The sequence below is a fragment of the Phoenix dactylifera genome, chromosome 2, assembly GCF_009389715.1.
Source record: "Phoenix dactylifera cultivar Barhee BC4 chromosome 2, palm_55x_up_171113_PBpolish2nd_filt_p, whole genome shotgun sequence".
NCBI classification, from domain to species: Eukaryota; Viridiplantae; Streptophyta; class Magnoliopsida; order Arecales; family Arecaceae; genus Phoenix; species Phoenix dactylifera.
Window position 1 is genome coordinate 7,937,423 of NC_052393.1, and position 10,252 is coordinate 7,947,674.

Sequence of the window (10,252 nt, forward strand, 5' to 3'; positions counted from 1 at the left end):
AAATTTCTATTTTATCATATTTTCCCTTGCATCTATTTTTTTAATTAAAAAAATTAAATAGAAACATGATTTTTATTAATGAAGTTTATCAATTCTATAACTTGAAAAAAAAATTATTAGGTTGTCTATTTCATCTTAGAGATTTTTTTTTCTTTCCAAGTTTTTTTTTTCTTGCTTTAAATTTCTCTATCTCTTATCTAATATCTTGGCACATAAGAGTTCGTGGATGCCAGTTAAAGCGGGTAACATGACGGATTTACGTGGACTAAGTGGGTTTTGTCTGGTTGATCACTTCCTCAAACCAGTGTTACAAATCTCAGACAGCCATGAACCAAGTTTAGCCAGATGGCAATGCTGCACTAACTCAAAAAAAATAATAATAATAATAATAATAAAAATCAAATCACTTGGTGCGTCTTGAACCAGTCGCTCTCCTTAATAAAGTCGCACCCTTCACCGTACCAATTCAAAAAGAATATCGAGGACACACAATGCCAGCTGAGTACATTTTTTGAGTTGCTATTTCTGTTGATTAGTGATGCATACCCAGATTGTCAATTGATTTCATTTCCAAAACAAACAAGATTAGAAGTGAATTTTAGATAGAATATAGATCTCTACTGCTTTCAATTAAAACCAAGAGCATTCTAGTAGAATGAGACTCATTTCAGCTCCTATTTTAAAGCCAAACTCCCTCCAACCAAATATGTTCCAATTTACTTTTCAAATCAAGCATCCATATTGATCTCTAGACAATTCCAACCGATACGGCAATCAGAATTGGTGCAATCCAATTGAGAAATATAGTGGATTAGTTGCGCAACCTCGATAATTTCTATCAGCTGGGATACAAGCTAAAAGCCTAAACCCGTATTTGGAGGCTAGTCCTTGTGGCAATGGAGTTGTCTTAGATTTAGGCCCTGTTTGGGGAAGCTTTTGGAGGGCCAGAAAGCACTTTCTGGCCCTCCAAAAGTACTTTTAGATGAAAAACTGTGTTTGGTAAATTTTTCAAAAAGCTGTTTCAGCTTTTGCGGGAAGCTGAAAACAGCTTTTGAGAGGAAGCTCCAATTTGGAGCTTTTGGGAGGAAGCTATTTCAACTTTTTCGGAAAGCTGTATTTTTGACAAAAATGCCCATATTAAAATAACATAATTACATAGTTTGTCCCTCTATAAACCTAAAAATCTGCTGGAGCCAAGAATCCTAGCCGTCAGACTCCCTTCCGTAAGAAAAGGTATTTTTCTTTTCAATTTTTGTATGCATCTCTTAACCACATTTTAGAAGAAAAAAATTTTAATCCTTTTCCATACCTTCCAAAATCAATCTATTGTTTTTTTTTTTTTATCATCAACCTCGCGACCCACGCTGAGGTCCTCCTTGAGCGTGGACCACGAAGAAGAGCCCCTGGACCGCGGAAAATTATTTTATGGAAAATTATGGAAAATTATTATGGAAAATTATTTTATACTAATAATTATAATATTTTATACCTTTATTTTTGTATTATACTATAAATATAATATCATATTATATTATATCATAATACATTAATATGTTATGTTAAATAATTTAATATTATGTTATATTATGGAAAATTAATTTATACTAATAATTATAATATTTTGTACCTTTATTTTTGTATTATACTATAAATATAATATCATATTATATTATATCATAATACATTAATATGTTATGTTGAATAATTTAATATTATGTTATATTATGAAAAATTAATTTATACTAATAATTATAATATTTTATATCTTTATTATTGTATTATACTATAAATATTATATTATATTACATTACATTATAATACATTAATATGTTATTTTAAATAATTTAATATTATGTTATATTATGAAAAATTAATTTATAATAATAATTATAACATTTTATACCTTTATAATTGCATTATACTATAAATATTATATTATATTACATTACATTATAATACATTAATATGTTATTTTAAATAATTTAATATTATGTTATATTATGAGAAATTAATTTATACTAATAATTATAATATTTTATACTTTTATTATTGTATTATACTATAAATATAATATATATTACATTATATCATAATACATTAATATGTTATGTTAAATAATTTAATATTATATTATATTACCAAATATTAATTTACTCTAATAATTATATTACTATTATGCTATATTAACAAAATATTATTTTATATTACAATAATATTATACTATATCGTATATTTATGTATTAATTTATGTTATATTTTATTATGTTCTGTTGTATAATACTATGCAATGTCCTTTATGGTAATTTTGTCATACAAAAGTACTTTTTTAGTTTGTTTACCAAATACAAAACAAACTACCACAGCACTTTACGAATGTAGTTACCAAACAGCAAACAACTTTTTATAACAGCTCTACTTCAGACAGCTCTACTTCCAACAGCTCTACTTCTAACAGCTCTACTGCCAACAGCTCTCCCAAACAGGGCCTTAGACATAGCTAGTCCAAGTTCATTTCAATTGAAATTTAGATCTGCTTTTGTGACTCATGGTTGAGACGGGTCTGATTTTTGACATAGGTTGGGTGTAAATCAGCAAAAGTTAAAATGGATCTCTACGCCTACCTTCCTACCCTATATAAAAACAAGAGGTTGGAAAGTTCAATTGACAATGGGTTGTGTTGAACAAGCTCAGTCCTTGGGTCTCGTTTTAGCACGTTCGAGTATTGATATGCTTGGCCTCCCCAATTCCCTTCCATTTCTTTTTTCTTTTTTCTTTTTCGTTTCATCACTTTGCTGGTGCTCAGTCTCCTTCTTCTTCTTCGACTGCTTTGTCATGGACCATCTGCTTCTTCAATTGATATCTTCGTACTCCATTACAAATCTCGCTTTGGTAGGGACAATTGAAAGGCTTCCATTACTTGCACAGTCAAATAATTAGTTTCAACTTTTCATTGATAAATTTAAACTTCGTAGCATATAACAAAGAAAATTTCAACTAATTGGAGTCATGAAAGAACAATTTAAGTGATGCGATTTATCAAACATTACGGAAAAAAATCAGGTTATTCATTCAAGAAGCTAATCTAGAACTTGATTTTCTATGTCCAACAATATCTCGTGCAAATATTTCAATATATCGGACGGACTTATTTTAATCCAAAAAGCATTTTTTCGAGCACTTAATTCGCCATAGAAAATATTTGGTGCTTGGAAATACAAAGCCCTCGCATGCGCATGAAGCAAACAGTCTTTATTATCTCAAAATAACAAAATCAGCACCAATTAATTGTCAGTAAGAATCCTAATTCAATTGTGGTATTGGTTTGGCTTTTATCTTTTGCAGGTTGGATCATATTTTGCATGGATCTTAAAGCAATCTAATTTCTATTTTTCACCAATATGCACAGATTTTGAAGCGATGTTGTGTCATCCTGAAAGAAGATGAATGATTCTTTCGGTCAAAAAAATACCAACAAAAATCTGGGATACTTGCTTCAGGTACTTCGAGATATTTTGTTTTCTAGTTTTATATTTTTATTAGGTGTATTGGTACTGGTCCGATATGAGTTATCTATTAAAAAAAAAAAAAAAAAAAACTAGGATACTTTTGCTATGCGAGAACTCGGTAGGCCTGGGAACTGGGCTTGGGCTCCCACCGGACCTTCCACGACGCGGTCCTTCCCAAATTCAAACTCTTTATGCGCCAGCTTGATGGAAACCCTAATCTCAGCTTTATATATACCCACTCCCATCCCACCACGCAAAAGGCGATTCCTATGCATCATTGTAGCGTCGTTATATCTAGGGCTTTTGCAATTCCTCTCCTCGATTAGGCTTAGGATCACCGACTCGGAAATTTCGAGCTCAACAGACCGGATCGCAGATCTCTCTATTTCGACGATCTCACTGAACTGGGCAATCTCCTCCACGGGGAATTAGGGTTAGGGTTTTTCGTATTCTATCCGTGTTTTTTTCTCTGATTTTAGATGATTTTGTTTTGTTATTTATTTTTCTTGATCTCCAATTGGGGGATTAGAGGAGAAGGCTGCGATGAGGATAAAAGAGCTCCCTCTTCTGAAATGAGATCTTGAGGACGCTCGCTGGCAGAATCGAACCATTACTTTTAATCGCCACCACTGAGTAAATCTTCTCCTACCATGATTCCCCCAAGTTTCTTTTGGTATTCATATTTTCCCTTCCAAGACTTGATTTTTCGCTCAAAGTTTCCATTTTGGATGATATGCTTTATTACATTTGATAAACAGATAAGGGTGAATTGCTAGTATTTTAATCCAACACTTGAAGAACTGAGTTTCTAGAAATTCCAAATGATGCATCTTTTTTTTTTTTTTGCTTCCGAATCTGTTTCTGTTTTAGTTTACCTTTTTCTTCTTTGGATTATTCGGTTCTGATTGTTTTATGTATATAAATCTTGGGACTGTTCATCATGTGATGAAATCTTGAAACGAAATCTTAGGACACCTTCCTACACAGCACCATTTACTAGGCTGTGGATGAGAAAACGTTTCAGTTCTGATGAGAAAACGTCTCTGATGCACGACGTTCTTTTTTAAAATTTAATCGACACTGGTCATTGGGTGATGTTTCTAATGGGATTGTTTAGTCGAATTTGTCTGAATGTTTGATGATCGTATCTTCAATTATCTCTCGTTGTTTATTACGGTTTGAACTTTACCGACCAAAAAAATACGGTTTGAACTTTGATGACGTCTTGCCTTCGAGTTGCTCATTAAGCCTATGTTGATGTTCTAAACAATGCTGGAATTAGAGGCTGAGGTTAATAAAAACCATCATATGGTGCGAATCAATATTTTGGCTATATGAGTCTTATATATATCATTATTGGTGCTAAACTCCCTGGTCTTGAGCCATGGTCATGATACCTATATACTTATGTCGATGTTCTTATGGTTATGTTGGTGTTATTTTTGGTGTTTGCTTTCAAAATTCATTAATTGATGTATCTTCTGGATGGCTGCAATACTTGTTAATTTAGGGGTATCTTTCGGTCATCATTCTCAAATAACTGTGATGTGGTGTTGTAATGTACAAATGTGACTAACTGCAAAAACTATTTTGTGTTATTTCCTTGTGCCAACATTTTATTGTATATATATTTTTGGGTTACCACTGTTTATAACACTCAAGTGATTGCATCTTAACATCCTCCTAATTGATTTTTTTCCTTTTTTTGGTTAGTTCAGTAGTGTTTTTTTAGGTGTATGATTCACGGTTAATTGATCCTGATGAGGAGGAATGACCTCATGATAGGAAGTGCGGTATGACACTTAACAGCAGCTGTTTCACCGTATATCGATCTCTTCTATCTGCTGTTCTCAGACCCTTCATTTCAAATCAAAACAAACTTTGAGCTTGTTGTTGAAGGGTAGCTGAAACAGAAGTATAGATGCAGGCGTTTTGGGATAATTGGATCAGCTGTGTGTGTGATTTTAAATGGGTCACTGAGGGATCACTGTGCTTAGTTTTTAGATTTATCTATGTTTTTTTTTAAAAAAAAACTTTTTGTTCACTTTGGTGTTTCTGAGTTTCACACTTAGGTCCAATGCCACTTCTCTGGTAGCCTGGTGCATTGACCCGAGATGCTATGATTGGGCCAAGATCAACTCAAGTTTTGATGCTTCGCAAGTTGATAGGAACCTGTGGATTAGATGGTTATTGTCTATCCACGGAGCCGGTTTATGCGATTACATCTGTTCCTTTATTCAGCTACCAATCTAGAATCATATTTGTTCTTTGGAAAATTTAAATATTAAACAATCATAATTTGTCTGTCAAAATATGCAGTTGCAGTCTGGTGCAAAACTAAATGGACAATTTGCAACAGTCTATGAGACGCTATCAGTTTTTTCATTGTTTTTTACTTTGAGTGAGATGCCTGCACGTTTACAGGTCCCATCACCCAAGTCCCTCTCTAAACATCCCTTCTGATATTGGCTTGGATTAAGAACATTGGATCTTGATGAGGAGGATGGTACCTCAAGATAGGAAGTGCCATGTGACACTTTTATCAGCAGTCGCATTTTTCCCAGCTTGCCTCTTTCTCGCTTTCTTTTCTCTTCGCCTCCTCTCAGATCCAATCAAATTTAGGGTTTGTTGAAAGAGAGAGAGAGAGAGAGAGAGAGAGTTGGAGGCATTTTTGGTCTTGTTGGATCAGCTGTTCGTATGATTTTAAAGGGGTTTCTGAGAGATGCCTTTTGCTTGAAATCAATTCTTTTGGTCTTTTGTCCTATCATTGTTACTTATTTGAGCTTGATAATGATATGGTTGGGGTATGATTGGAATTTACATTTTCAGCATGCGAGATCCTTGTTGTTTGCTTCCCCCCCAATCCTGATATCTGAAACACTTAATTTCAGTCTGGTTGCTAATTTCAACTCGATAGCATCCAGCAGTTTGGTATGTAGGTACTTCTGGCCTTAGCAGTTGACTCCGTTTAGCATTAATCTGGTCTATTTAGCATTTGGATACATGCCTGTAGTTGGGATATCCATATAGTTGGGGCTACACGTTGCATTTTACAGCTAAATAAATTTTCATGTTTGTTTGCATGCAAATAAAAATCGTTGCTGTATTTGGTTGTACTCTTAATACTAAAGTAGTATTAATTATGGCCACTTTAACAAAAAAGAGTTTTCAAATGCAGTTTGACTTGCAAGATTTTGGTCAATCTTACAGCAATCCAAAGTCCAAACATCGGAGCACCTATACCAACTTGGTTCCAGGTATCCACAATCATCCTTGACTTAAGAATCTGGTTTGGAACAGTTCTCTGCAGCATCCATAGGTTCAGCCGTCGATGCTAAGAAGTGATGGGGGCAAATATTTTCTACGTGGATTATTTTCTTATTTCTATCCTTGATACATATGTTCATGCCTCGTGGCCTGCATGAGACCATCCGAGTTCTCAAAGGTGGCCGTCAGTAGGAAGTGCATTTCCAATGGTCGAGTTGTTGGCGCAGTAGTTAAATGAAATGGCTTGTATGCTTGATATTGTTTGGATAACAACGGTGCAATCAGAATGGTGGCTTATTTGACTCTGGCTAGAAAGAACAACTTAGTAGTGCCTCTGGCTAGATGAGCCATGGGCAGATTTACCATTAATTGTTATACTTGGGCAATTGATCGTCAAAATTTTTACCCATTGTTTCAACTATTGCATGACCAAGACTAGAAGCTCAGCACTGGGCCGAGTTGGTTTCCCCTGCCGCCTGGGCTTCCTCCCAAACAGCTTGTTAAAGTTTGGGGTGAGGCCTAGGCCTGAGTTTAGAGGCTCGAGCCTGTTTAGAATTCTATATATCGCACCCTGTTTAAAGTAGCAGCATCCAGCTTTGACAGCCTTCATCTTGACATACTATTCAACATGATAGTTCATAGGTTTTAACTCGACATACTACGGTTTCCGTATATGTAACATGGAGTGGGCCACCGCTTGATCTGTGGCTAGATTGCCTCAATAAAACACGTTCCATCCGGGCTGATGCAAGCGATCTTTGGCAACTCCCAACCACTGCTACGTGCGAGAAGACATGGACTTCATTCCACATAATTATATATGACGTTTGATATGTTAGGGTTGCTTTGCGGAATTTTACATGTTTGATGGTCAATTGCCTTTGAGTTTTACCCACTTTTGACATCTTGACATCTTAGGCGCTGCATCAAATTTTCTTATATTTTGCGTTCAACAGTGTCAAAATCTATTCGTGGTCAGCTCCTGGAGAGGCTTGAAACCTTTACTTTTTGGGGATAATGTAGAGACAACGGCACTACTCGTCCACTACAGCCTTGGGTTGAACGTTCCGAAAATAGTATAATAACCACTATCACATTGCTATCCGTGCGGAAACTAACAGAGACTGGGTTACGGACAGTCTTTGTTTCTAAAATGAAGTAACTATTCTCAACATCAGTCCGTTTCTTTGGATACCTTCTCTCTTCGGGCTTCTAATTTGGTTTTTATTTTGCAGAGAGAATCCCAGGGAGACCTTTATTTTCATGGGAAGTCTGTTCGCTCTTGTAGTTTGCTTGGTTCTCCTCTTATTCTGCTGCTTTTATTTGATAGTTTTCTTTGTTTTCTGCCGTAAACTCTACCAAAAAAAGAAGAAGAAGAAAAGATGTTAAAGAAATAGCCTACAACAGCCATCATCACAACAGGGTTGCTCCTAAATTATGCCTGGTATTAAAGAAAAATCATCTAATACTAATCATTGCATTATAACTTATAACCACTTTAAATCTAAAGCCTTTGATTTCATTACATTCCTCGGCACGATGGAATTTGTTCTGCCATCAACATATAATAGAGTGACACGTGTTGATCACGAGGTACTTGGGAGTCACAATCCGGGAAATCTTCGCGAAGCTAAAGGAAGATTGCCCGCGAACTCCCAACCACTACCCTGTGAAAGGACGCACGCAATCACAAACAATAAGAAGGCGCCCTCCGGCGTGGGGTCAGTTCTCGTGTCCTTTTTTTAATGATGCGCTCCTCCACCAAGGACATTCCTCACCCTCGCCAAAAGATGAGAAAAAAGAAGAAAGGAATAACACTTTTAGTAAATGCCAGTTCTAGTCATCTAGACTTGGTACTGAAGCAACCACCACATACTTCTCATGATTTCCAGAAGCAAAGCCGGCTGGATTAAGAGATACAGCAGTCCAAGCCCATAGGTAAGCAATAAGCATATCGGAGACTAACTAAAACCAACTTAAAAGTTGATACAACTGGATGAAAGGAGTTGTATAAAGACCAGAGCAAGGCAAGAGCATCCATGTAGGAATTTAGTATAAGTATTGGGGCCAAGTTGGTCAGTCGAGCACATAAGAATGAAGGGAACGGGCACTAAACGAATCTTTTATTGCTTGTCATGGGGGCGGTGGTGCGACGAAAGTTTTAACGCTTCTTATCCAGGGGGTAGTGCCGACCCACCTTTTGAGACTGGCAGTCACAGTCACAAGAAACCATGCTCACTTTCTCGGGCGCCTGATAACACCAAGCGTTCCCACCCAGGCCAGGCACTTCCAGAACATCTCTATATATCGATCGGACAGGAACATGCAGACAAGGGAGAACTGCGAAGAAGAAAAAGCAATGCAACTCAGCAGGCAGCACAATGAGACACCCATCCTCCTCTTCATCTTCTTATTACTTGCAGTCCTGTCCTTCGCTCCCACTCATGCCAACGATATAGAAGAAAAAGACCCATCCAAGACCGATCCACCGGGTGTGACGTCGCCGCCTGCGCCTTGCGGTGGTGCTGCTGCTGGTGGTGGTGGTGCCCAGAGTGGCAACACTGGCTCCGGCCATGTTTCCGGTCCGGGCGGCAGCGGGGACTACAGTTGGGGATGGGGCTCACGCCCTGGAAGCAGTTGGGGGTTCGGTTCGGGCTCCGGCCAGACTCCGAGCGGCGATGGGAAGGGCTTCGGATTCGGCTTCGGGTACGGGACTGGATCAGGACCATCGGCTGGTTATGGGTTTGGCACCGGTGGAGGCGGTGATCATGGAGACGGCGGAGGAGCTTACGGGTTTGGTGGGGGACATAGCGGCCCAGGCGGCAGCGGCGGCGACGGTGGTGGTGGAGCCACCGGAGGATATGGGTTTGGAGGCAGATATGGCAGTCCCGGGGGTGGCGGCTTCGGCGGCGGTTGGAGCCCCCGGAATGGATGGTTCCCGTGGCATGGTGGCGATGACTGAACATCGGGCTGGCTTTACTTAAGATGGTGTGAGGTATAATACACAAAATCAACTAAACTGGCCGCTGTAAATCTAACACCGTTCTTACTATATATATAGCATGTGAGAAAAGTTCGGGCACGCTTTGTTTTAAGGTATTCAAGCCAGAATAAATAAATTTCACAGAAGTGTTATCTCATGTGGATCAGATTGATCATTGATGTCTTCTCATTAAAAGGACGAACTATCAGTTCCATCCCTTGTTTCGTAGTTACAGTAAAAAGGATCTGAGTTTGGGAAACTGTGCCAGAAATGGAAGTGGAAGAATCATCATTTTAGTATAATTTTTTGAATAACAGGATAAGAAATCAATACAAATGTTGATATGCGTGATGCTATAGGAGACAAGTCTCATGGCAAAAATGGCCGGTTCTATCTTGATATACATGATAGACTCGGACAACATCTAGGGTAAAAAGAGAACGTGTTATGCGATTTACGATGAACCAACTAGGCTCAACTATAGTGTAAAGGACAA

General features: G+C 37.5%; 1 protein-coding gene and 6 non-coding genes across 7 annotated transcripts; all 7 read left to right on the forward strand.

The window, feature by feature from the left end:
* Positions 1-4,039: 4,039 nt before the first annotated feature.
* LOC113462977 lies at positions 4,040-4,143 on the forward strand. The gene has a single exon (XR_003386404.1). It is a non-coding gene; the product is annotated as a small nucleolar RNA R30/Z108 (small nucleolar RNA).
* Positions 4,144-4,261: 118 nt separating this feature from the next.
* Positions 4,262-4,365, forward strand: LOC113462975. Its single transcript, XR_003386402.2, has one exon. It is a non-coding gene; the product is annotated as a small nucleolar RNA snoR31 (small nucleolar RNA).
* Positions 4,366-4,440: 75 nt separating this feature from the next.
* LOC113462980 lies at positions 4,441-4,543 on the forward strand. Its single transcript, XR_003386407.1, has one exon. It is a non-coding gene; the product is annotated as a small nucleolar RNA snoR31/Z110/Z27 (small nucleolar RNA).
* A 717-nt stretch (positions 4,544-5,260) lies between these two features.
* LOC113462979 lies at positions 5,261-5,491 on the forward strand. Its single transcript, XR_003386406.1, has one exon. It is a non-coding gene; the product is annotated as a small nucleolar RNA Z112 (small nucleolar RNA).
* Positions 5,492-5,577: 86 nt separating this feature from the next.
* LOC113462976 lies at positions 5,578-5,733 on the forward strand. Its single transcript, XR_003386403.1, has one exon. It is a non-coding gene; the product is annotated as a small nucleolar RNA snoR2/U65 (small nucleolar RNA).
* A 261-nt stretch (positions 5,734-5,994) lies between these two features.
* LOC113462978 lies at positions 5,995-6,230 on the forward strand. The gene has a single exon (XR_003386405.1). It is a non-coding gene; the product is annotated as a small nucleolar RNA Z112 (small nucleolar RNA).
* Positions 6,231-9,096: 2,866 nt separating this feature from the next.
* LOC103710789 (putative glycine-rich cell wall structural protein 1) lies at positions 9,097-9,735 on the forward strand. The gene has a single exon (XM_008796681.4). It carries the CDS (start codon positions 9,097-9,099, stop codon positions 9,733-9,735), a length of 639 nt encoding a protein of 212 aa, XP_008794903.1.
* The last annotated feature ends 517 nt before the right edge of the window (positions 9,736-10,252 follow it).

Excerpts from the sequence above, each read along its gene's own strand:
- LOC103710789 (XM_008796681.4), top strand. The coding sequence starts at position 9,097 with ATGCAGACAAGGGAGAACTGCGAAGAAGAAAAAGCAATGCAACTCAGC.